Here is a 27,461-nt window from a genome sequence, read left to right on the forward strand (position 1 = left end):
TCGACAACGCTGCAATTGGTCCGCGTCATGCATCACTTGGCGGATCGGACCAACGCGCGCCAGTACACGGCCGCAGTCTTTCTCGACATCGAGAAGGCCTTCGACCGTGTCTGGCATGCGGGACTGATCCACAAGCTGTTGCAGAACACGGACCTCCAGCACGCCTACGTGCGACTGCTGGGGTCGTACCTGGAGGGAAGATCCTTCCTTGTCGCGGTCGAGGGCGCCAAGTCGTCGGTGCGCCCAGTCACGGCCGGAGTTCCGCAGGGGAGCGTCCTGGCACCATTCCTCTACGCTCTCTACACCAACGACATTCCCACGCTCGAGGGCAACCTCGAAGCGTGGGAAGCCGACGTGAAGTTGGCGCTGTTTGCCGACGACAGCGCCTACTTCGCGTCATCCAACTTCCCCTCTGCGGCCATTTCGAGGATGCAGAGGTTATTGGACTTACTGCCCCAGTGGCTGGACCGATGGAGGGTCGCGGTCAACGTGGGGAAGACCGCGGCTATTCTCTTCGGTCCGGTCCGCACAAGAGTCGTCCCGGGACAGCTCAGTCTCCGTGGCGCTAATGTCGAGTTTAGATCCAGCGTCCGGTACTTGGGGGTCGATATCGACCGGAGTTTGAGGATGACCGCCCACGCCGATAAGGCGTTGGCGGCCGCTCGCTACGCGAGATTCCTCCTCCGGCCGGTGTTGGCCTCCAGGTTGCCGGTCAGGACTAAGCTCGGCATTTATAAGACGTATGTCCGTTCCCGTATCACGTACGCAGCTGCGGCCTGGTATCACCTCATCCCGCAAGTCACGCGGGTGAAGTTACAGGCCCAGCAGAATCTGGCTCTTCGCACGATAGTCGGAGCAGGGCGTTACGTCAGTAATGCCGTAATCGCCCGGGATCTGGATGTGGAGTCGCTCGAGGAGTTCATCCGGAGGCTAGCTCGTAATATTTACGAGCGGGCTGACGGTGGACCCCACGAGCATCTCCACAATTTAGCTCCCTTGCACGCTAGACCACCTGATGGTCTGGCGCTGGGAGCTACTGGAACCCCCGGCTATGGTAAGATAGTCGGCTTAATCGGAGTGATATGGGAGTGCTCATAATGAGTGCCCCCATGGGACTGAGCTGTCCACACTCGTCACTTCCCCCCACATTGTTGGGGTGCCCCCCTATGGGGACCCATTTTCCACCCCCGAGGGTGGACCACACTTTTAAGTCGGCCCCTCCCCGTGACGGACTTCCCCTTCTGGGGAGCCCGGAGCGGGTGAGCGCCAAACTAGTGCCGCGGCTCCCCCTCTGATTTGTAGAGGCGGGGCCGCGGCATGGGGCCGGTGGCGGGACCCTCGTAGCCGCTGACTGTTGTCCCCGTGTAAATAGTAGTGTAGTTTAGTTTGTAGTTAGCTTGTAGTTAGTTAGTAAGGGAAAAAAAAAAAAAAAAAAAAAAAAAAAAAAATTGGAGGACAACACGACGCCGGAGGATCCTGCTGCCGGGCGTCATCCCTGGAGCCATTCAAGCCCATCGTATTATGTATAAGTATATATGTTTTGTCGATGTAGTGCGGCCGTGCACGCTGCGAACAGCGTACCTTTTCCCCAAGTCCTCCCTGCATCTACTTCACCCCTGCCTTATATGGTAGGGAGTTTCAGCCCGGGTAGTGGGGTTTGCCCCGAGGCCCGTTCCGTGCCCCCGAAAGGGGGTACGACGACCCTTCTTGCTTGCTTGCTCGCCTATTGTTTGCCTGGTCGCTCCATTAGTACTCGCCCGTATTGTGACTCGCTCCTGCGTTCCCACGCCAAATTAAAGACCACGAGGACCAATCTTTATTTTCAAACAAAATACAATATTTACAAATTACTTATTTCTATTTACATTTATTATTTCACAACATATCCGTTTATTTGGATATTCTTTATGCCTATTTATTTTCGCTGTTCTTGGCGAACATATCTCTATTTAACTATTTATTCTCTATTTTATGTTAACTTATTTTTAACATAACTATTTATTACGGACATTTCTATTATATATTTACTATGTTTTCTATCTATTTTTAAAACTATCTATGTCCGTCGCGAACACAAAGAAAACAACAAAATCGGAATTTGTGGATTAGGGGATTGCGGAGAATACCTGGGGTTGGCAACTGTCAAAGTGGCGCTGTTGTGCATTGTTCCCATAACATTCAATATTTGTATTGGAATTTTTGATTAAAAATTATTTTAAACACAATGACGCGTTGTTTTGTGCCAATATGCTTAGAAATTGGAGTACATCAATTCCGAAGGACAAGAAAATTGGAAGACTGTGGTTAAAGGCCATTTGACGCGAAAAAAGTACTCCCACAAAAAGTTCGAGGTTATGTCGTAAACACTTTGTGGAATCTGGCTATGAAAACATTAGTAAATACACAGGTATGCTTCTTTCTGTCAAATATTTATAATCATGACTAGGTGTAGCACACATCTTTGTTCTCTTATTAAAAAAAAAATCCAATAATAATTAGTTAGGCACACTATTAGTTGCTAACATATTTTGCAAGTAGATTTATGTTGTAAGGAACCTTTTAACAAACACAAAATCAGACTGGAGGAAACACATTCCTCATGAGCTGTTGTTCATTATCAGCTGTTACTATTGAAAGTTCTATCTAAATCGCTGCATCCATTGTAATAACAAATATTTTGAAACTATGGTCAGGTTTCCTTGTGATAGTATATTTAAATGTTTTTCTTTGTGTTGTAGGTGTCAAACATTAACATAAATATCTGAAGAAAGGTGCTGTACCATCTATATTTTCATGGAATATGAAACCAGTTTCTGAAGAAACAAAAAGTAGAGAACAAAGGTTACAAACTCGTAACCTTAAAAAACAGCTTTTTAGCCTGCCCAACACTTCCCAATACTATGAAGATATAGTACCCCTTGAAGAACACAGCAATGTGCATTTTGATTCAAATGTCTCTCAAGAAATTCTAATAGAAAATAATAACTCTAGTATAGATGAAACAATTACAAGGCATCATATTACTATTGGAACTCAAACATCCAATATATTAAAATTGTTCTCTACAGAGCTATTACTTGCAGACGATGAGACAGTGCAATACTACACCGGGTTGGAAACAGCATCTAAGTTTTCACTAGTTTTAATCACACTTTTGCCAATGTCAAATGATATAAGGTATCGCTGGAGTAGAGTGGTCGGCATATCAATAGAAGATCAATTTTTAATGCTACTAATAATTAAGCTTAGAAGAAACACAACATATTTTGAATTAAGTAAAATTTTCGGTGTAAGTAAAACTGAAGTGTCTAATATTGTTGTAACATGAATAAATGTTGTCAGTGATATCTAGAGCCTAATTGACATTTGGCCTATCCGCAGCTTAGTAAATTATTATATGCCTAATTGTTGAACACATTATCCCTCCACAAGGGTGATTATAGACGGGACTAAAATAGGCATACAGAAGCCTAGTCAACCTGATGCTCAAAAAGCGTCATTTAGTTCTTATAAACATAAAAATACAGGGTGGCCCATAAGTCCTTTGATATGAAAAAAAATTTATTAAAATAAAACTAATTACATTATGAATTAAATTTTTATTTACATAAAAAGCTTAAAAAACGGGAATTATTTTTTGAAAATAACATCTCCTAAATGTAATCTGTTGCGATCACGGCACTCTTGCAAACGACGTCTAAAATTGTCGATGACTGCGCGGCACGTCACTGCTGAAATGCTTGTCATTTCTCTGCGGATGTTTTCTTTTAGGGCCTCAATTGACCGCGGGTTTGTGTCGTATACTTTAGCCTTAAGGTAGCCCCACAAAAAAAAATCCATCGGGGTCAGATCTGGACTACGTGGAGGCCAGGAAATGTCTCCTCTCTTAGAGATAACTTTGCCAGGAAAAAGTTGACGGATAACGGGCATAGCAGTGTTAGAGGTGTGAGAAGTGGCCCCATCCTGTTGAAACCACGTCCTGGCATTAAAGCCTGAAAAGTTTTGCAATTCTGGTATGAAAAACTCTTCGATCATAGCCACATATCGCTCCGACGTAACAGTAACTGCGCGCCCTCTGCCATCCTCAAAGAAGTAAGGCCCTAGGATACCATGGGCTGACATAGCGGCCCAAACAGTCACTTTCGGACTATGTAAGGGCTTCTGATGCTTAAGTTTTGGATTGATGGGGCTCCAATAGCGGCAATTTTGTTTACTAACATGCCCGTTAAGATGGAAATGAGCCTCGTCAGAGAACATTATGTTATTGAAGGAAGTAAACCGATTCAACATTTCATTCGCATAATTTTGTCTTTGAATACCGTCAGTTTCCTTTAATTCTTGAACTAACTGAATTTTGTAAGGGTGCATATGTAAATCTTTCTTCAAAATCCGTTGTAACGATGTCCTGGATACGTTTAAAGCTCTGGCGCGCTTACGAGTTGACTGTGTCGGATTTTCGCGAATAGACTGTGTCACTGTGTCTATGTTTTGTTCCGTACGTGACGTCCTTGGGCGACCCAACCGCGGTTTATCTAACGTCGAACCGGTCTCCTCGAACTTAGCAACCCAGTTCTTAATCGTTTGAAGAGTTGGAGTGTCGTCAAAGTTGTGTAAACCTTTGTGTTCTCGAAATTTACGCCGCGCAACGGTTGCCGAATTGTCGTTTTTATAAAACTCGCGCACACAAAACGCACGGTCCGCTCCGGTAAAACGCTCCTTCGCGACTAAATTCCCAGAAACCGAAGTTACTCCCCCCGCTTCCCCTGCACCGCTCACGCGCGCCCTGTTCGTTTTATTCAAATTTTACTTTTCAAAGGACTTATGGGCCACCCTGTACCTTGAAATTTTTGGTAGGAGCTTCACCAGGGGGTTTATTATCATATGTTTCAAACGGCTACGCTGGTTCTGCAAGTGATCGACAGGTAGTAGAACGAAGTAAGCTGCTGCAGATTTGTGATTCTGGAGATAGTATTATGGCAGACAGAGGTTTTAATATACAGGATCTGTTTGCCTCTAAAGGAATTAGTATAAATATCCCTTCTTTTTTAAAAGGTAAGTCACAAATCCCAGGTGTTTAGTTAAAGATAGATCAAAAATTTGCTAGTCAGAGGGTTCACATAGAACGATTAATTTCATATGTGTAATGTTATATAATTTTAGAGAAGGAATTGTCAATAAAATAATTAAAAATATTCCTGATTTTTTATTTCGACAAGTGTGTATAGTTATAATACAGATATTTTTCATACAATGCTTCTTTGAAAATATTTTCACAAAAGATATCTAATTTATTTATCATATTATTTATAAAATTATTGTCTTTTTCAACATAAATTATTTTGATGTCCTTGTAGGTGTAAATGACCAAGTTGCAGTATGTTTTGCCTGAGCAGTATAACTGCCCTTGGATTTGATAATAATATGGGCAGGTTTTTTTTAGAGACAATATCCCGTTACATTGTTCTAAGTAAGGCACCGTTGTTATATTTATTTCATGTTTTCTGCTAGCGTATGGATATTTCACTTCAATTATAGTTTCTTCGCCCAACACACCATCAGGAGATGCAGCAAGATATGGGCGCTCTTGGCTAATGACAATGCCACATGGCTCCACTAGCAAATCATATATATTAGCATATTTTGCTAGAGCAATTTTTTCATTTTGTTTCAAAATTAAAATTTTGGTCATATAGCTCTAATCTGAAAAAAGTAAAATAATATATTAGTTGGTAGGTAATGTGTGTAATATGAGCAATTCTTTTTGCACATGCTACAAGGAATAAAGTTCCTAAGGTACACAATTTAATATTATTATTATAATAGCTACCGGAAACAGTTTGAGAGAAGTTTTCTAAGTTAAAATAAAACATCAACATTGTACCTTTCGACAAAATCCACTTTTTTTTCTCGTAAAGATGCACCACGTTTTCTCAACTCCTCCTTTAATTCTTTAACTATCCAGTAGGAATACATGTTGTAAAACTGTTTAGCACTACTTAGAAAGTAATAAGAACCGTATCAAAGTCACAAAATTCCGAAATATCACGAACGCAAAACACACAAAATGGCGGCTCTCTGTGATAAGGGAACAAGCTACGCTGGCGACATCTGAGAAAAGCTTTAACCGGCCAACCCCAAAGCAACACTAGTGGTCATGTCATAGATAACTTAAGCCTATAAAGCGCCTTATTCACGATCCATCTTGCTGTACGTCCCGCCAAGGCCATGCACGATGCACGATGCATTTAGCGCTTTATTCACGATCCATCACGCCTGTACGTCAGCTCAAGGCCGCAAGCGCGAACACTATAAATCGAACGAATTAAATGAGAGGGTTTTAATTTATTTTAAATGCCAGCTGTTTTATCAAAACGCCAAAAATGGGAGTCCTTCTGATGTTGTCAACTGCAGCAGCAGAAGAGAGGCAAAAAATAGCAAGAGATTTTGGATGATTTTTTTAAACGTGCAGAGTATACTCAAATAATTAATATAATTTTTTACGCACGCTATCAATCCTTGCAGCTTCCCCTAAAATGGACCTAAAAAATTGTAATACGTTTATTATTTTTTGTTTATTCATATAGTCTGCACTTGAGACATTCCACAAACATGTGGAACTTATATCTTTCAATAAATCTTGAAAGTGTTTCACGATCCATTTTGACGTGCAGTCTCCTCTCGAAGCAAGCTCTAAATGTTAAATTTGCTGTACAGCAAGTCTACACACGATCAAGCACGCACGACGCAGGACAGCTCTGACGTACGTCAGCGTTATTCACTGTCTATCTGCACGACGTTCGCGGTGGTGGGGGCACTCGCTGGATGCAAAATCGGTCGTGCAAATCCAGCAAACAATTAATAATTATCGACGTACGTCAAGCCTATTCATGATCCTTTTGCATCGTGCATCGTGCATCGTGCATGGCCTTGGCGGGACGTACAGCAAGATGGATCGTGAATAAGGCACTTTAGACTGTTGGTTGTCAATTAATTCTTCGGAGTAAACATAGATTATACCCTTATGAGGGCCATAAGGAGTAAATAATAATACGTGTAGTCAAATAATATTGTTGAATGGAGTACCTACCTATTTAATATTTTCAAATATAAACTCCCGATTGAGATGAACAAATAGGTTTTGCTCCTAACAAGAAAATCAATTTCATGATGGAAGCGATTCAAAACCATCCGGTTAGAAAAAACATTTTTAAAACAGCTTAATGCAGAATTTTGCAATTTAGAAGAAAAAAAGAGCGTAACAATTGATTAATTTATGATACAGAATAAAATGTTATCCTTGTTCCTTAATTGTATTTTGTAATATAAGTTTCAATTAAATAATTTAATTGTAATCATGTGATTTAAACGTATAATGTTTCAATCGCATTACAACATCCTTATAGTTGTCATGTTTTTAATTATAAAAGAGTGGTGGGCCTTTATAACCCAAATCCTTCAGAAACGATTACTTTCTTTGGGTACCTGTCATTGAATATTCTTAGCCTCCTTGAGACAGATGTGTTTTCAGAGCAGTGAATTTCCTTTACTTAGTGCTTTTCAGGAATATATTCTGTAATCAACATGAATGTTAAATACCTAGACTATTTACCTAAAAGCCTTTATTATTTTAATTCAAGAGTCAAGATGGACCACCAAAAAAGAGTCCTTTCGATGAATTAAGCAGAGAAGATTTGATCCATAAATGCAAGGGTTTACTTGTAATAGCTCAGAAAGCTAAGCAAGCTAAATCAGGTGAGTACTGCTAGATAAATATGTTAAATAATAAAAAGTATGTTAAATGCAGTAATAACTAAATCCAATTAATGCACTTTTAAAGTTTTTTCCATAATTGTGTACATTGAGGCTCTGATTGGAATTAAGTTTGTTTAAATGGTTACTGATACAATTTCTTTATGCAGAAAGGTGTTCTTTGACTACTATCAAATATAGATGTTCAGATGTTTTTTGTGTGCATTATTTATTTATTACACTTCATGCATATTAATGTGCATTGGTGGACTTAATGCCTAAGGTATTCTCTCCAGTTAATTAAAGTTGATAAATTAAAGAAAAATTAGATTCTATACAATCATTGTCATAGACTTACTCTTGGCAGAGTAGTCATGGTCACGTGGAATCCTTGTTTATTAAAGCCTTGACAGCTGTTCTCTGTAATTCTATACAACATGTTTGTTTGATTGTACAACATACCATGCTTATTAACCCATCAATGCTGCTTTTTTTAATTATTAAACTTTGAAATAGATGTTCCTCTGAATGTAATTAAAGTAAAAATAATAAAGTTGAGGTATGCTTATAATTTTATGTTATCTATTGTAGCAAGATGTGCTTTCTCATTACTATAGCATTATCCAGCCATTATGCTATAGTAAGAATACTTTCCTTTGAACAAGGTTGCTGTTTGAAATACCTCTTTCTTCTTTTTTTTGCCTGAGTCAAGTGATCTTTTAATAGTACTCTGCTTTCTCTGAACATACCAGTGCCATTATAAGCAGGCTCACATAAATGTATAAGCATTGAGACACTAGTAAATAAATTATCAAAATACAGTTTGTTCTTGTTAATCTTCTGGAAAATTATGCTATTCAGATTTCTCTCCTGATATATCTTAAAACGCAATAAAAGTTGACATTCACTAATGTTGTCTGATCACAGTGATCTTTTCTGAAATCTTCATTAAAAAATTGAGCACATTCTAGCGCTTCTATACAAATTGCTTTAGCAAGCTCTTTTGGCATTATCTAAGAAGTCTATCACATCTTATCCCTAAAAATAAATGAACTCAATGCTTGTTCAATGAGAAATGTATATATTTACTCTGAGCGCTTAGGGTGTTCATATGAACACATTGAACAAACAGTATGTATAAAAATCACAACAACAACTACATAAAATAGAACTAAAATCATTAAATCATAAAGTCTTTTTGATAGTGAACTAAAATGAAAATAATGAGTAATGTTGAATAAATTTATTTTTACTTGTCATTCAATTCTGTCTCCAGTTCTAAATCAGAAAAATCATTGTACCTGGTTCCATTTATAAAATATTAACAAGCTAAGTCGTTCCGAATTATATTGTTGGTATTCCTATTAATACAAAACAAGGTGTTAAAAGAATAAACAACAAAATATAAACAACTCAATTTACAGTAATAAACATATGTATATTTTAGCAGTGATCATACTAACACGCACAGTGTTAATGGGTTAAATAAGCATATACATACATAACATATTATACATTAACTAAGTAATGATTACTGCCACTACTACTTCTACGAGTTCTACCAATAACACTACTACTACTACTACTACTACTACTACAAACTTATAAATACAGAAATACATAAATTTAAATAAATACATTGAAAATTGTAAGAAATTAATGTTAAATATATGAATTTAATAATTATACCTAATACACAACTAAATACATAATTTTACCATACACGTTTACACATATTACTATACTTCGATATTGACTTTGAGATGGTTCTGTCATTTTACATAAAATCTTTTATCATTTATGATGAACCAATGCATACTCAGTAATGTTTTAAGCTTGGCCTTGGAATGACTGGATATTGGGAACTAATGGGTAATATCTATAATATTAAGTTTCTACATAGAAGCTAATGCAGGTTTTTAAATCAGATGCTAATCTCATCTTAGTTTTTTTACAAGAGAGTCTACCAGGTAAGATGATTCCATAAGTTACATTACAGACTGTAGGGAATGTTGGTGGAATGTGGCAGTTACAACCTGTCGGTAGCATTCTAAAATAGACAAATGTTTAAAAAAATATAATGCACTGGTGGCCTAGCGGTGTTGTGGTGACCATATTTTTTTAAGCAAGCCTTGGGTGATGTCCATTCATCAGCCACTTCCTTATCAGCAACATAATTATTATTGTATAAATTATTGTGATTATTAAAATGTAATATTGAAAATTTTATAGAATTACAAGCTGAATTAGAAACTAACAAAAATAAAGTTGAGAAATTGGAAAATAGTGAAAAAAATAACAAAGAAAATTTAAAAACTCTTCAAGAGCTTGTTGATTCTTTGACAGAACAAAAACTAAACTTCATAACTGAAGTTGATTCAGCTCATACAAAAGTAAAAGAACTAAATAAAAAAGTCAATCAATATAATGAAGAAATAAAGCAGTACAAAGCTGATTTGATTGTGAAGGACAATAAAATATGCATGATATCTCAAAAATTATCAGATCTGGATTGTGAAATAATTTCATTGAGAAGACAGAATACTAGACTTTTAGAAGAAAATGAACAGCTGATTAATCAACTCTCTGAAATTGAAGCTAAAACTGTGGAGGTGAACAATATAGGTCTTCAGCAGCAGGAACAATTAAAGATTTTAGAAGAAAATGTACAGAAAGGTAAAGAAAATTTTTGTTCATCATGGCAAAAAAAGTTATCCAAAGGGCATACTAATGTTTGCGGCTTGGCTCTACCCCTGGCATTGCTGACGTTCATGGGCGACGGTAATCTCACCTTCAAGTGGGCCGTATGCCTACAAGGGCAATAAAAGTATATTGACAGTAGTATATAAGGCAAAAGTATATGGCTAGTGATTACTATCACTGTCCATCAAAGGTGCTTTTTTGGCACCCAATGTCATTAATAAAAAAGATACAAGACTGAGGTTAACATGTTAAAAAAAATTACAATTGCTTTGGTCCATCTGATGTTAAGTGGTTACTGTCGGACGTGCACACTACCTATTTCAGGGGTATTATAATTTTAACACTTACAATAATAACAGTAATTCAGGGTAATAAACATTAACTCAGGGCGTATTATAATTTTGTGATGATTAAAAATAACTTTTAGATTCAGAAAATTGCAAACAAATAGAAGAGCTTCAATTGAAAATTATAAGTTTAGAAAAAAAACTTGAATCAGAAAAACAAACAAAGATTGTCGATTATGAAAATAAGGTACAAGAATTCACTGAACTATATGAAAATGAGAAAGCTAAAAAAGAAAAATTGAATATTAAATTAAAGAGTTACAAAGAAAAGATTCTTAAATGTGCAGTTTGTATAAATCAACTTAAAAATTCAAGATTTATTTTGGCCAAAACAGTGAAAGAATATTCTGAAAACATCCCTAAGTGGCAAGAAGATATAATAAAAGCATCAAAAGAATTGGACATTCAAATTAATCACCTTAAGTCAGAAAATACTATTTTAAGAGATAAATTACAGCAAGTGGAATCGCAACTTGATGTGTTAGGCAAAGGTGATATTGATGAATCACAATTGAGTAAAACTAACTCACTAAATGAGACTTTAAAAATTGAAAATATGACACTAAAACAAGACTTTGAGAAAATATCGCATCAAAATCGTAAATTAGTGAAAGATTTGTCAGAAGTGCAGGGTAATTATGAGCACCTTATTAATACGGAACTTCCGGCACATATAAATGCCGAAAAATTATTAACAAAGGAATTAGACGAAATTAAACAACAGTTAAGTGAAATAAAATGCAGAAATATCGAACTTGAAGAAAGTTTTGAAAATGCAAAATACGATTTGTCTCAATCAATTCAAAGCACAATGCAAACCAATCAAGACCATGAAAACTTATTACTCCAACTCAAGGCTTTAGAAAGCGAAAAGGATATTTTAGTTAAAGAAAAACTAAATGCTAAAGATAGTATTATAGAATTGGAACACAAAAATAAAGTTTTAAGTGACCAAGTAGCCAAAATGTCTTTTGAAAATAAGACTATCAATTCGAAGTTAGATACTTTATCACAGCAAAAACTGCAACTCGAGAAAAACTTTGCAGCTGAAAAAGAAAGTCAAGTAAATTTATTAAAGTGCGATTTGATGACAGTGCAGGAACAATATAGTAGATTGAAAAGAGAGTTTGATGACTTGCAAGATTTAAACAGCCTACTGAAAGAAGAAGTAGATACTTTAAAACTGTCACTAGAGCAACCAAGCGACGATACTGAAAATCTTTCTGATTTGAATGTATCATTACAGGCCGATATTGTAAAATTAGAAACAAAATTGTCTTTATATAAACAAGAGAATTCAGCGCTTTTAGTGGAACTAAAAGAATCTCGAATTAAAATCAAAGAATATGATTCTCTGTTTGGTGAATATGAAGAAGCTAAATCAAAGTTGCAAAGCTATAAAACTGAAAATACTGAATTATTGAATGAAATGAAAGAAATAAATCAAGTTTTAAAAGAACGCGGTGAATCTATATCAAAATTGCAAAAAGCCATTATTGAAATGGAAAGGTTGATCGAGAGTTTGGAAAAAGAAAGAGAAATTTCAACTAACAACAACACTGAACTAACTAAAAAAATTGAAAAATTAGAAAACCAAATAAAAACAGCTGAAAAATCTTCTACGAAAACCAATGAATTTACCGATACATTAACTGCTGAAAGAGATAGTGCTATTAAAATGTTGGAAGAAAAAGATATTATAATAATATCTTTAAAAGATGAAATTGAGAAACTCAAACAACAGTCACTAAATTCATCAGAGGTTCCAAATGAAGATAACATGTCCACTTCTACCATGTCTAAAGCAGATGAAACTGCGAGAATGAGAGATTTAGATGAAACTTTTGAGGAAAAGTGAGAATATTTTAATATTCACTTTATATGTAGTGACAAGTGAGTACAGGACGAATATTATAACATTGATATCATTTACAGGTATACGAAACTTAGGCTATTTGCATTAAAACTTAAGAAGAAACTGACTGAAACTGTAACTCAACTACAAAAAACAGAAGAAGATAAAGTCAGACTTGAAAAATTAATAAACGAAAATTCAGCGGAAATCCATAAAAATGGAAAATTAGAAGTACCTATGTTGCAGGAAAAAGTAGAGTCATTAACTTCCGCTATTGATGTAGCTGAGAAGAACAATGCTGAAATGGAGAAGATAAAAGGTAAAAAATCGTGAGAAATTTCGCGAATCATTACATAGGAACTAATTTGTTAGTTTATTATTTAATTTGGATACACAATTAGAAATAACTTGAAAGTTTCATATTTTTTGCCAGGTTTTGTATCAATACTATTAATTTAAACGTTTTAGTGAAATTCCAAAAAAATACACTTTTAATTTTGGTTACGTCGTCATTCCGCCTCTCTTTTAAGAAAAAAAAGGTATAAAATAAACATAGATGGTAGGTAGCTTAGGCGTATTCTTCAAACAGCCATACAATTGATGTTGTGTATCGAAATAACCGAAAGATATTTAAGATTGGCACATGCAAACTCAAAAACAAGTGTGGTAATGTCATACTCGTAATATTATTATTATTTTTACTTAAATCAATAGCTAGTGACATATTCCCTTCCTAAAAACAGTTATTTGAAAATGATTTAGACTAAAGAACTTTATATCAACTTTCAACCGAAGTTCGTTATTTATTGTATGAGATGGGAAACTAGCTTTAGGATAGAATCGATAGACATCGCCAGCCGAATGGGTGAAGCTCATTTTAAAATATTATGTGAATGCAATAATAGTATTTTTATACGTCTGATCTGATAGACATAGGCAGCAGGTCATACTCACCCGTGCGGCTAAAATTTAATTAGGCTTTTTTATTGCCACTATAGGCAGACCAGCATACTGCGTATCTGATAGTAAAATATTATATGTTGTATAAAAGAGTAATATAAAAATAAATACTGTTTTTTTTTGGTTTTTCCTTGTATTTTGCCAACAAACAATATTAGTTGGATCAATCTAAACAAATAAAATCATAGAAATATGTTTAATTTAAAGTCAATTTCATGGTAATTATTGACAGCTGAACTACACGCTATAAGTCAACAGTTGGCTTCGGAAATTGAAGCTCATAAGGTGACCAAAGAGAATTTAGAAAAGGCTAAACGAGATGTAAAGAAGAAAAATGTCCTAAGTCTTGAAATGGAAGACTACGAAAGGTCAATGAAAGAACTTACGTCGAAGATGGAGGAAAATAGGAAAAAGATGATTCAGGTAAGTTAACGTTGTTGTGACGTTTGTATTTGCCATGTTGCCCTACATGTAAGTATCGTCGGTAAATCTTCAGCATAATAACATATATGTGACATCATTTACTGGGTTAATTAACCTATTTTGAAAAGTTATTTTGGATAACTTTTAATTAAACATATAGTTTCGATAAGCTCTGGACATATACGAGTATAATACGAAACAATTTTAACAAATCTCTTACAATTTTACATTACATTTTTACAATTTTAAGGATGTGTGGTTTTTCTATAAGTATGTGCATGTTTGTTTTATTTATATAGATGGAATCGACAATAGATACCCACGAGGGAACTATAACTGCGATGAAAACACAAATCAAACTACTAGAGGATCAAATAAATACAGAAGAAACCCAAAACAGGCTCCTGAAAGAGGAACTTCAGCAAGCCATTGAAGGTCTCAAACAGAAAGATGATGTGATTCAGATAAAGAACGACATCATAATAAAGCTAGAACAAAATCTTGAAGATGAAAAGCATAAAAATGAAGAATGCGATCTTGAAACGACTTTAATTCTAAGTGAAAAAGAAAAGATTATAATTGCTCTAGGAGAAGAAAAAGTGGAATTAAGTAATAAGGTGAAAAAGTTGGAATTCAAATGTGCAGAGTTAAACGAAAATTTAAGAATTTTAAATATTGAATTGGCTGATTTGAAAACTGAATATACAAGCTATAAGGTAATAAAATATATATTGTAATATACAATAACAACATCGGAAACCAAAGCCTAACAAACTTTGATTTGTCTAGGTGCGGGCTCAAGCGGTATTACGACAGAATCAGACCGTGGACCACAGTCAAGAAGAACAACTGAAGGAAGAAACAGCAGCGCTAAGAGCGCAGATCGAGACTCTTACAGCTAAACTAAAAAGTGCACAGTGAGTGTACTCATTTTACTGGATCTTACGATAATAATTATAGATTATATTTACCTATAGTCATCAATCAACTTTTTGTTTTTCGTCTATTACTGATTTACATAATTTGACAAGAGTCAGTAGGAAACCTGAATAATCTTATTTACTTAAAATTTTATTACTGGTAAGACCTCTTGTGAGTCCGCATGGGTAGGTACTACCACCCCTCCTATTTCTGCCGTGAAGCAGTAATGCGTTTCGGTTTGAAGGGTGGGGCAGCCGTTGTAACTATATTATACTGAGACCTTAGAACTCATATCTCAAGGTGGGTGGCGGCATTTACGTTGTAGATGTCTATGGGCTTCAGTAACCACTTAAAACCAGGTGGGCTGTGAGCTCGTCCACCCATCTAAGCAATAAAAAAAAACACATAGGGAGGAGTGTGAATTACAAACAAGTGAGGCGGAGAGCGCGCGGAGACGTGCCGCTGAAGCATCTAACGAAGCGAGCCGAGCGCAGCAACGCACCGCGAGACTGCAGGGCGACCTCACGCGGCTAGGTCACCAACTAGATTCTGAAAGAACGCAACATAAACTACAGGTCGGTACATCAAATAGAAGGAGATAGCAATCGAGTCTGTCATCTATATATTAATAGTAAGTGAAGCAAAAACTTTGTACCCCTTTTTACGAAAATCGTGCGGACGGAGGAGTATGAAATTGCCCATACTTACAGTTTATCTAAAGAAGGAGAGCAGAATGCTAATATTTTTTTAAATTACGCATGAAAAATACATTGAATCAATAAAAAAAAACATTAAACGCACCACCATGTAATTGACAAACATTATTTAAATTATTATACCTTTTTTGTTTATTGTTAAAGTCTGTGGTCTAATTGAGAATAGATTAATATTGTTTGTCTTTAATATTTATTTTTCTATATTGTAACCATCGCGAAATCTGTGATTATGGAAGCATAGATTTTGACAATAGAAACGTAATTAATCAAACATAGATTTAAATTAATTATGGTCGAATTTCGGCCACCGGACCACCACTAGTATTATATAATCAATGATTTTTATTTTGATGTACTTGTTCAACAGGTTTACCAATAATTTCATTATTAACACACACCCACAGGTTTATATAAAAACAATAATGTTGAAATAGAATTTTGTGCTATTTCCGATTATTCAACATACATCGGACATCTCAAATAGGCTAAACTCGAAGACGTTTGCCGATATATGGTCATCATGTGGCCAAGGCATCCGAGATACAGCGGAGAACAGAGTACTTTTATATTTAAAAAAAACATACGATTTTCTCAAGCAAATTCATATTACATATTTATAAATAGAACACTGATCATATAATTGAACCAAACAATGGTGTTCCAAGCATGAATTGTCAAAACACCATTTAAAAAAGTGCAAAATCTGCAAATTGCTGTTAATTCATTTTCAGGTTTCAACTCTAACCCAATGTTATAAGTCACAAATAAGTGAATTGGAGGCAAAGCTTAGAAATGAGACGGAAAATCTCAAGAAACAGTTGGTTTTGGCCCAGGAGAACACGAAAATTAACAGGCCCAGTGCTTCTATTGAATCATCCAGTCAATATATGCTGCCAGTTATTCATAAAGATGATGGCAGCGAAACAGACCTGGAGATTAATGTGTCCATGATACCTAGAGAAGAAGGAGAGGTATGATACAGTTGAAAAACAAAAATGGAAATACTTTTAATTTAATATTATGATACGAATTTTCATCAACAAAGTAGCGTAGAGGTTTTGATAGTTTAAATCTAGTCATTATTTTATATGTTTATGTGACTACTTTAAAAATACTAACTAAAAAGTAAGGGTACTGCAAGCCTGGATAAGGTGGTATTTAAAAAGAAAAGTTTCAATTGCACATAAAAACCTTTTAATGCTTGTACCGCTTGCAAAACCTTTTACGGACAGTTTGTGACGTTTCTTAGTCAAACAGTCGAATTTTTAATTTGGTTTAAATTTACTAATTTGATTGAAAATAAAAGGAAATACTTCAATCTTCTAAATTATAGAATACAAAAATATTATCTATTATTTTTCGCACATATATTGAAATACGTAATACTCTATATCAGTCCCATGACACCTCTTATGTTGAATACCATCAAAGGTTTTAGATTGTAGAACGTGTCATAGAATTACAACATACGCCCGAAAAACATTACCCTCGCTCTTCATTATAGTAGAAATTGTATTGACGAATCCTAGTAGTTTATTAGTAGATTTGAACACCGACCCAGTCCCATCGATACGGTTACGATACGACGACTTGTTTAATAATCAGGTACTTCAATTGTCTGCGTTAGAAGTATTTAAAACACTTTTAATGTTCGTAAACAAGGTCTTAAAAGCAAAGATATTCTCCATTGTCCGAATAATTGAAAAATGTAATAAAGATTTAGATTAGATAATTTAGATCGATTGTTTTAAAAACGCATTAAGTCTAGTTGTATTTTTTAACTGTGACAAGGCAACGTCAACATAGTGAAATTGAGAGTTGAAATTAAATTCATGCATTACTTTGTGGATTTAATTTATACAATGGTAAGGGCAATTAATACTTTGCTATGGTCAGTGTTGTATTTATTCTAGGGACCGATACAGGCCCAATGCGACGAAATTTTCAAGCGTGGTGTTTGAAGTGTATGAAGAATAAACTTTTCCGATTGAAAACCGTAACAATTATGAGCATTGAAAATATTAATAAATAATAAGTACATTATATTTGTTTATACATAGTCAGGTCATAAATTCTGTCACATGTTTAATGTAAAATAATTGAAACAAGTTTATTCATTATGTAACCATTCATATACCAAAATGAACTTAACAAAACATAGATTCTTATGACACTAAAGTTTATTCAAAATGACCTCCGTGATTTTGAATATAGGCCTTCAATCTGCGCGGCCAGTCGTCTATCGCAGCACGAACGAGGTCCATGTCAATATCGGCGGCTGCCTTAATCAAGGATGTCTTGAGTGACTCCAAATTGGGATGAGGCTTTGAGCACGCCTTTTTTTTTTTTTAAGAGATTTTATGACCTGGTAACTAAGACCTTTAAGTCATGTCTTATTTTACTTTATTTTCTTAATTTTATGAAAAATGATAACTCCATATTATGAAATGAAATGAAGATGATTAATTTGAGACATTAATCAACTGGGATGAAATTTAATGAAATGAGATGATATGGGATGAAATATAATCGCCGTAATATGGTGGTCATTTACTGAGATTATTTCAGTGGACTTTTTGGAGGAACCCGAGAAGTTACGTCCAGCAGCTTTGTTTCATTTTCCCACATTTGTGCACTTTCACAGATATTAAACAGTTAATAAACCACCATTATTACACATTTAAACCTGAAGAAACACTAAATAGACAAAATAAAACAAATCACACAACTTCACTCCTCGCGTTCCCGCCAAAAAGTCTGAGCACGCCTTTTCCTCCAAGTGTTGCCATATCTTGTAATCTAACGGATTCAAATCTGGACTGGAGGAGGTCTTCGTGCCGGATGAAGTCGATTTCACGCGCCGCCAGCCAGTCTTGTGTGCTCTTCGCTCTATGAACTGGCGCCAAATCTTGTTGGAATACCCAGTGCCTGTTATTGAACATGGTATGAGAAACAGGTACCACAAGGTTCGTCAGGACTGTATTTTGATACACAACTGCATTCGTTTTTACACCTTTCTCGCAAAAATGTACCTCTGTTAAGCCCCAATAAGAAACTCCCAACCATACCATGAGCGAGGATGGAAAATGACCTCGTTGGACACGCGGAATACGGTTGCTTGCTTCTTCACTACTGTGTGCGTACACCTTATCATTTTTTTTGTTGTAGCTCTCTTCTACGGTAAAAATTTTTTCATCCGAAAAAAGAATTTCCCGATATTTTTTCCCGCGTACCGCTTCAACAAAGCGCGGCATCTCTTCAGTCTCAGGTCCATTAGACGAGCATTCAAACGATTTCCTGTTTTTCTTCGATATGCCCGAAGCCCTAAGTCTTCATTTAACACCCTTTTCACCGTGGTTCTGCTTAACCCCATCTGAAGGGCCAACAGTTTCTGCTTACGTTTGGGATTTCTTTGAATTCGCGCCTTCACAGCTTTTATCACTGCTGGAATCCTAACAGACCGAGGGCGACCACTCCTGACCTGTCATCTATACTAGAGTCTTCATTGTATCGTTTGATAGTACGATAAACGAATCTTTTGGTTATATTCAAATTTTTCAGTATGTTAAAAATTTGAATTGGCGCGTAACCGCAACGATGCAACGCAATAACTGCAACACGGTCTTCTTTAAGCGTCCACTCCATATTCAAAATGAGTAAAATTCTAAATGTATACTATTTTTATTTTCATGAACAATTCGAAATTCGAATTCAATAAACTTTTTTGTGGCCAACATTCTAAAAGAAATGTTTTTACTGTGTGACAATACTTATGACCTGACTAGGTATTAGCGCGTAGCACTGGAGTATGTCTTAATCTCGCTCAATTTTTTTATACAGTATTACTTTTTTTAATGAAATTATGCCCGATTAATGCAGGATAAAACTTCGTTTGTTTTTAGAACTGTACTATCTTCAATTTAATCTTTTAATCTTCTCCTAATTCTTAATCTTGACTATTGGTGGTAGAGCATATTGTGACTAGCGCAGGTGCGGTACCTGCCTTTAGTATTTTCCTATCGTATTCTATGATTATTATTGCTCTTTGAAGAATACGATAAGACTATTCTAATTCGGCTTCGTAGAAAGAGAATTGCTTCACAACATACCAGAGAATGTGTTAGACAGTTGTTTTTATTTATTTTAACGTCCGGGTCATAGTCAAAACAACAGAACGCGGGTTGGTGCGGTTTCCACTGCTCTTCGCAGTCAGCCGCCCTGGCCCTTTAGGCACGCATACACCCACGAGGGTATTGTTAATGGCGTTATATTTGACGAAATGACGACAATTTAAAGACTTCGTGTATTATTATTACAATAATAAAACATGGAGTCTGTGAATCGGAAGAAGAATGAGAGAAAAATAAAATCTAATTCTGCCTTAAACAACTAATAGCTAGTCAAGATTGATTTTCAAATTAACATACATATTTTGACTCAAACTAAGAAAAAAAAGTTTAATGTACAGATGCAATACACTGGTGGTATTTTTTTACTGGTGTTAGGACCTCTTGTGAGTTCGCACGGGTTACAATAGGTACCACCGCCCTGCCTATTTCTGCCGTGAAGCAGTAATGCGTTTCGATTTGAAGGTTAGGGCAGCCGTTTTAACTATATTGAGACCTTAGAACTTATATCTCAAGGTGGGTGGCGCATTTACGCTGTAGATGTCTATGGGCTCCACTAACCATTTGACGTCAGGTGGGCTGTGAGCTCGTTCACACATCTAAGCAATGAAAATAAAAACACATTGACTAATAAATACATATCGACGCTTGAAAGGCAAACTTGACTAAACGACAATAATTGCTTTATACATAAATGATAGGCAATAACCATATTCGATGCGCAAAAAATATATATTTCTAGGTCTATTAAAATCATTTCAATCCTACAGCTAGATTCGTTAAAATATATTTATTTTTCAGGTATTTCAACTTTAAATTAGTCTATTGTAAAGTTCACGCATTGATATGTAATTTCCTTGTTAGGGTTCAGAGTCAGCGCCGTCTCCGCCACCATCTAAACCGTTCACGGGCGGGGGAAGTGGCCGCTCCCCGGTCCCTCTGGAGCGACTGCTTGAGGAAGGAGTGCCCGATGATGAAGCGCTCGACACGTCTTCATTAGGCTTCACCCCAGAACAAGAGGTGGCTGATCTAAAAAGGCGTTTACAAGCTCAACAACAAAGGTAACAGCCAAACTATGTCACAGTCTGCACTAAACTTGAGTGTGAAAATTAAAAAATACTTGCATGTCTTCTGCGTGTTATAATATATTATTAAACTAGCTGACCCGGCAGACTTCGTAGTGCCTCAATCAATAAATAAAAGACCTAAACTTTTGTATAAAATATACTTAAAACAAACAAAAGGAATCCGTCCGACGGGGGACACACCAATGAAAAAACAAAATTGTTATTTTTATTTAATTCCGAGCATTTTCATATTTATCTACCTTTTAAACCTTCTCTGGACTTTCACAAATAATTCAAGACCAAAATTAGCTAAATCGGTTCAGCCGTTTTCGAGTTTTAGCGAGACTAACGAACAGCAATTCATTTTTATATATATAGATGAAAGTTATAGATTTAATTCAACATAGTGATGAACAATATTTTTTTATGACAGAACTCTCTGAAACCTTTAAATTTTAGTTTGAGCGCGCCCATAGAAGCTACGTCGTAGATTATATCGATTTATATAAAAGTCGACGTGTGTAATGTATGTCCTATAATATAGACTCCGAAACGGCTAGACCAATTTCATTGTAATGTTCTGTTTGGCCTAACGGGTGTTTCTGTCGAGTTTGTTAGCTATCGGATCAAAGTCAAATCAATGATCGGCCAGAATAGAGTGCCAAGTTTGACTAGTTTTTGATAAGTTTGCGTCGATGATAGATCACGCTATCCCTTAAGATTTTACTGGTGGTAAGACCTCTTGTGAGTCCGCGTGGGTAGGTACCACCACCCTGCCTATTTCTGCCGTGAAGCAGTAATGCGTTTCGGTCTGAAGGGTAGGGCAGCCGTTGTAACTATACTGAGATCTTAGAACTTATATCAAGGTGGGTGGCGCATTTGCGTTGTAGATGTCTGTGGGCTCCAGTAACCACTAACACCAGGTGGGCTGTGAGATCGTCCGCCGATCTAAGCAATAGAATAGAGGGCCAAGTTTGACTAGTTTTTGATAAGTCTGCGTCGATGATAGCTTACGCTATCCCTTAAGATTTTAATTTTATAGCCGAGGCTTATTTTTGTGCAGAGTGAAGCACGTTACGGTGCTGCTATCGGAGTCTGAGCGAGAATGCGCGCGCATGGCTCAGCTCAGCGAACTCCTTAAGGCAGAGTTGCGTCGGGTGAGAGGGACCACGCAAAATGCACATAACACCGAGTACATGAAGAACGTCACTCTCAAGGTAACGGTTACTTAACTAATCTAAAATACAGTAATTTCTTTGACATAATTAAAACGGCGACTTAATCTCGCTTTTATCATTTTCTTTCTCTTATGATAATTCCGATGTTTTCACTTTACATGATCTCGACTTTGGTGCTATGCGTCGACGTTTAAATATTGTGTTAACTATCGTACAAAATATGGTTAGAAAACTAAAAATAATAATCTAACCAAACGCCAACAGTAAACAAGGCTTTCACCTCTGTGAACATTGTTGTGTTGTTATCGTTGTAAGTTAATATTATTGCTATTTACAAATTAATACTTCTAAATTGTAATGATAACAGTGATTTTATAAAAAAAAAAAACGCCTGAAAAATTACGCAGAATTAATATAAAGCGTAAAATGAATGGTTGATTTCTGTGTATCAATATCAAATCGCTCCAGTGTGAATTCGATTCTTGAATATTTTCTGTATTTTAATCAGTCTGCAGTCACGCAGAGTTATTTCAACAGCTAATGAGAGGATTGCGTATTTGCGAAGGCAGCTATGGTGACCTTTTGAAGTAACAATAAAACTGGTGGTAGGACCTCTTCTAGGTACCACCGCCCTGCCTATTTTTGTCGTGAAGCAGTAATGCGTTTCGGTTTGAAGGATGGGGCAGTCGTTGTAACTATACTGAGACATTTGAACTCATATCTCAAGGTGGGTGTCGCATTTATGTTGATGTCTATGGGCTCCAGTAACCATGTAACCAGTAACCATGTGGGCAGTGAGCTCCATCGTGTAAGCAATAAAAAAATACAATGCTGATGTTTTCAGTCATCTGTGGTACATTTTACTCCTAAGTAGGTATCTTTCTAATATTAGTGTCTTCCCACTTACCTTGGAAGAAGTACGCATCCATTACAGTTGTCGCCCGCGTAAAGAATCCATTTAAACTGTAGTATTTTTTTATTAAAATAATAATATTTTAGACAAGACAACAGTGTATCAGAATAGAGTTCGGCAAAATTGGTGACCTGTTTTCAGTTTGTTTCACGTCACCTGCACTATTCATTAGAAAATTCTGTTATTTGCCTTTCTACTGCAAGTCAAACTAAATATTATATACAATCGTACAAAATGACTTATCTTTTAATATAAAAAGTATGTAGTACATTGCAACGGTCAATTAAATAATATTTTTCCTTTCAGTTCCTAACCCTTCCATCCGGTGACGAGCGTATTCGACTTGTCCCAGTTCTTCAGAAGATTTTGACCTTGACGCCAGACGAAACTCAAAAAATTCAAGCAATTGCAAAAGGTATGTATATATTATAATATTAGTGGATGTTCATTGACTGCTTTGCATGCTAAAATGCTATTCATTGACTGTGAATATTTGAGAAAACAAAGTGCTGAGAGTTTGTTAAACTATTTGATTCTACCTTAATGTAAAATTAAATTTGACTACTATATCAGTATTATTATTATTAGTATTAAAGCGAATCAAAAGTGTCGTATGCCATACTGCCTTGTTACAAAACACCTGCTTAAAACGCCTGCTGTTTTCCGGCTTAAAGGGCGCACAGTCGTTGCACAATATATATAATTTAGACTTGGACCTAATGTCTCAAGGTTATACTCAGTAACCAATTACAGTAATGAAACTATAAAAAACTACATGCAATGACAATGCATTTACGGTAACAAAGAAATCAAACATGTTTCGTTCAAACTAAAGGTACATATTTATATAATTAATTTTAAATAATTAAATATTTATAAAATCAAGTTATTATGTAAGTTAAGTTATGGTAGGCAGCGGCTTGGTTCTGCCCCTGGCATGCTGGAGTCCATGGGCGACGGTAACCACTCATCATTGAATGGGCATTATGCTAGTCTGCCTGCAAAGGCAATAAAAAAATCTATAGTAAAAATGAATGAAATTTCTATGTGGTTTTTATAGTGTAAACATGTACATATTTTTGTTTATCTTCTCTAGGTTTAGATCCAAACTCGAGTAAAGGATGGGGAAGCTACTTGCCGTGGCCTGGAGGGAAGTGAATCGGTAAATACACCGGTAACTTCGTGCACTAGTGACATCTGTGATCGAAACGTATGTTTCGCCTTGTCAAGCAGCTTAATTCAGCGTTTTAATAATAACATAGGAGTAAATATTTAATAAAATATATCTACTAATATAATTTTGTATTATTCTAGTTTTAAAATAAAAGCGGTCAATCAGTGTGGCTGCTTTGAAAAAAAATGTAATGTTGTATAAACTTCAATTCGGAATATAAGGGAAGTGTTTTAAATAGAAGCTTACATTTTCTTTTTTTTAAGTTTAAACAATATTTTAATTTCATTTTCAATTACCATACATTCCACAATTATTCGCCTGATCACTAGGGTAACTGTGCCATCACCGGGTTGGTATTTAAAAGAAACATAACAAAGAAGTCAGATATGTACTATTATTATTTTCTAAATGTAATTTTATTTATTCCATTTTCAAGTGAAGATTATGTTGGAATTAAGATACACCCAAACGTATGATAAAAATATTATAACACGAATTATATTTCTTTATTATTGTATTTTCATTCAAAACTACGGCTTAATGTCTGACGATTACTTGTCCGATGACCACGAAAACTAAACGCAACATTAAATCGTAAAAATAGTTTAAATTTATGATTATCACTAATAAAATAATTTATATAACATGACATGTTACAGTTGATTGATTGAAATTAATGCGAATGTATGTAACGCATTCAGCGTACTGTAGTGTAGTGAAATATTTAGAATATGTAAATAAAATTAGCAGATTGTAAATTTTTATGCAAATGTTTTATTAAAAATCATATTCAGATAAATGAGTCGACTATTATCAAAGCCGGCAATGTGACTTTTGGACAATTATTGGTAAATCAGAAAAACGAATTATTGACTTTGTATTCCATTGGCAGTCACAAAACTCTTCTGAACGACATCTTAGATAAATAACAGGTTAAGTATTAACCTTTATTTAATGCAGGTTTTGAACCGTATTCTCTGAAGGAGACGATTATATTCAAATCAATCTGTATTGACATGTCAATAACATTTTTTTGTCCAAATGCACAGATTGCGACTTTTGATAATAGACGACTTAAATACCGTTAGTTACTTAGTTTCAATTTCTATGTTAATATAACTTTTATTTGTCAAGTCTATATAAAACTTTTGTAGCTTTGCAGTTTATTGTTATTCCTGTATATTTTTATATTGTTTAAATACAAAGAATTATATTCAAATAAATTTTGAAATGATTTGTTTTTATTGCCCTGCTTGGGAAGACGCCTGACTGCTCCTGAAAATTTTGTACTTTCTTAGTTGCTATAGACACTGGCAGCTCTTTTTTATTTGTACACTTTTTTTTTTGTAATTTTATTACACGAATGGATAAACTTACATCCTACTTGGTATGGGGGGCTATTGAAGCTTATAGACATCCCAGCCTGAATGCAGCCGCGACCGCACCTTATACATGCGATGGAAGTCTTGATTGTGTGTAAAACGGCTATCCATCGCATCAAAACGTGCGAATACTTCGCCTTAAAATGGGGGTTGAGCATGGTACCCACCCGTACGGACCTTTCGGAGTAATTTTTTATTTTTTATTTCTTTAATGGGTGGACGAGCTCACAGCTCACCTGGTGTTAAGTGGTTACTGGAGCCCATAGACGTCTATAACGTAAATGCGCCACCCACCTTGAGATAAGAGTTCTAAGGTCAGTATAGTTACAACGGCTGCCCCACCCTTCAAACCGAAACGCAGTACTGCTTCACGGCAGAAATAGACAGAGTGGTGGTACCCACCCGCGCGGACTCACAAGAGGCCCTACCACCAGTAATTACGCAAATTATAATTTTGCGGGTTTCATTTTTATTACACGATGGGTAATTACAAAACACACGGTATCCACTATTATATTCCCCTAAGAAACTGTCACGTTGCACCTCTATCAAATTACATACTTCACCCCGACGATGAGGCAACGCACAGCGCCTTTGTCCTAAACATGTCATTTCGGATCGTCTCGACCCACTTTCGGTGCTTTTACTGGTCACCTTTCTCGTCGAACCCGTCGCTTGCGATGAAGGGTTCGGCAAGCAAATTAACCCTTAGACACGGCCCACTGAGTTTCTCACCGGATCTTCTCAATGGGTTGCGTTTTCGATCCGAAGCACTACTCTTGCAAGGGCTACTGTTAGCAAATTCACCAGGTTCGAGCTCCGTGACTCGTCCGGTTACGCTGACATTACCCCTCGAGGTAACCAGAATATGTAGAAAAAAAGGTATTTTTAGGCCTTCCAAGCAACCGGGGGCCAGGGGAGAGATTACCCTCGCATATCTCGGCCCCTGTAGGTGGCGGCTTCCCCCGGTGAAGGTCACGGGGCGACCTGAGGGGTTCGAGGCCGCGCGGCGCGCTACCAGTACTACCACGCTGCCAAGGAGTATAAATGTGATAAAAGAGCAACCGGCTGGCGGTGTATCGCGTCCCGACCCGGCCCGCTTAATACATTCGGCCTCCATACCGAAACCGTACACCTGGAAGCGCATTGGTCCTCGGGAGCACGGGCGACCTAAGGGGTGCTTGTGCATATACATCGTCAACGTAACCACGATCACTCTGACAAGAGTGGTCGACTAAGAAGAATTCATTTTTTATTTTGAACTTTAGTTTATGATGTATGGTAGGGCTCGCTAAGTGAGGCACCCTCTTTTTATTACTATTCATAAAAAGCCTATTAATTAAATTAAAATTAATAAAAATAATTACAGATAAATTAGGATTTTACATTAAATATTTTACAATGCATTGCATTCTACATTACAAATGTTTAAATTTTTTTTAAACTAGTTTAATAAAATCAAAGAAATGTTTACAAGACTTTGCCTATTTAGAATGCAGATTTAATGAATATATTAGTTATAGTTAAAATACGCATTGATTGATCTATAAATCTATACTTGAGGAACCCACTGAGTGTTTCTGAATCGAAGAAAATTGAGCCCCTTTCGTCCGTCCTCAGATAAGATGAAAGTTCTTTAAAAATTTTCTTTCTTTCTTTCTTTTTTTCTTTAAAATTCTTTAAAAAAACGGACTTTAAACCTCCTAAATTAAACTTTAAGCCTATACGTTAATCCTTTGGCAATCTTAAACTTAAACACTGGCTATTTTGCTTAAAAACTATGGACAGTTTAAAAGTAAATCTATTATTTCCGTTGTCGTAAACAATTTTATTCCTTAATATACATTTTTTTAAATCAACCGTTTACATTATATTTCGCTTTACCTAAAAAAGACAGAGCTATTTATAGCTAACTGCAAAACATTTAATTTATCTGAAAAATTATG

At 36.0% G+C, this 27,461-nt stretch overlaps 1 protein-coding gene and 2 long non-coding RNA genes across 4 annotated transcripts; 2 read left to right on the forward strand and 1 right to left on the reverse strand.

Annotated features, from left to right (window-relative positions):
* The first annotated feature begins 1,853 nt into the window (after nucleotides 1-1,853).
* Nucleotides 1,854-5,192, forward strand: LOC149501473 (uncharacterized). Of its 2 annotated transcripts, XR_016324204.1 has the most exons (3): nucleotides 2,122-2,407; nucleotides 2,739-3,289; nucleotides 4,855-5,192. It is a non-coding gene; the product is annotated as an uncharacterized LOC149501473 (long non-coding RNA). The 2 variants fall into 2 exon arrangements; XR_016324203.1 differs by lacking the exon at nucleotides 4,855-5,192 and having other exon boundaries at nucleotides 1,854-2,407; nucleotides 2,739-4,294.
* LOC149501474 (uncharacterized) lies at nucleotides 5,184-6,843 on the reverse strand. The gene is made up of 2 exons (XR_016324205.1): nucleotides 5,882-6,843; nucleotides 5,184-5,700 (listed from the first exon to the last, which is right to left on the reverse strand). It is a non-coding gene; the product is annotated as an uncharacterized LOC149501474 (long non-coding RNA).
* Nucleotides 6,844-6,997: 154 nt separating this feature from the next.
* Nucleotides 6,998-25,364, forward strand: LOC114241602 (GRIP and coiled-coil domain containing 185 kDa). The gene is made up of 14 exons (XM_028172460.2): nucleotides 6,998-7,191; nucleotides 7,638-7,752; nucleotides 9,982-10,425; nucleotides 10,880-12,653; nucleotides 12,735-12,973; nucleotides 13,847-14,037; nucleotides 14,337-14,753; nucleotides 14,827-14,954; nucleotides 15,368-15,533; nucleotides 16,406-16,645; nucleotides 20,666-20,862; nucleotides 21,932-22,085; nucleotides 23,266-23,374; nucleotides 24,056-25,364. Exons 1-14 carry the CDS (start codon nucleotides 7,165-7,167, stop codon nucleotides 24,115-24,117), a joined length of 4,263 nt encoding a protein of 1,420 aa, XP_028028261.2. The 5' UTR covers nucleotides 6,998-7,164; the 3' UTR covers nucleotides 24,118-25,364.
* The last annotated feature ends 2,097 nt before the right edge of the window (nucleotides 25,365-27,461 follow it).

This window comes from Bombyx mandarina, chromosome 15 (genome assembly GCF_030267445.1).
Source record: "Bombyx mandarina strain Sakado chromosome 15, ASM3026744v2".
NCBI classification, from domain to species: domain Eukaryota; kingdom Metazoa; phylum Arthropoda; class Insecta; order Lepidoptera; family Bombycidae; genus Bombyx; species Bombyx mandarina.

Excerpts from the sequence above, each read along its gene's own strand:
- LOC114241602 (XM_028172460.2), top strand. The coding sequence starts at position 7,165 with ATGATGGAAGCGATTCAAAACCATCCG. Across the intron at positions 7,753-9,981 it reads AGCTAAGCAAGCTAAATCAG|AATTACAAGCTGAATTAGAA; the intron begins GTGAGTACTGCT and ends AAAATTTTATAG. Across the intron at positions 16,646-20,665 it reads TACCTAGAGAAGAAGGAGAG|GGTTCAGAGTCAGCGCCGTC; the intron begins GTATGATACAGT and ends TTTCCTTGTTAG.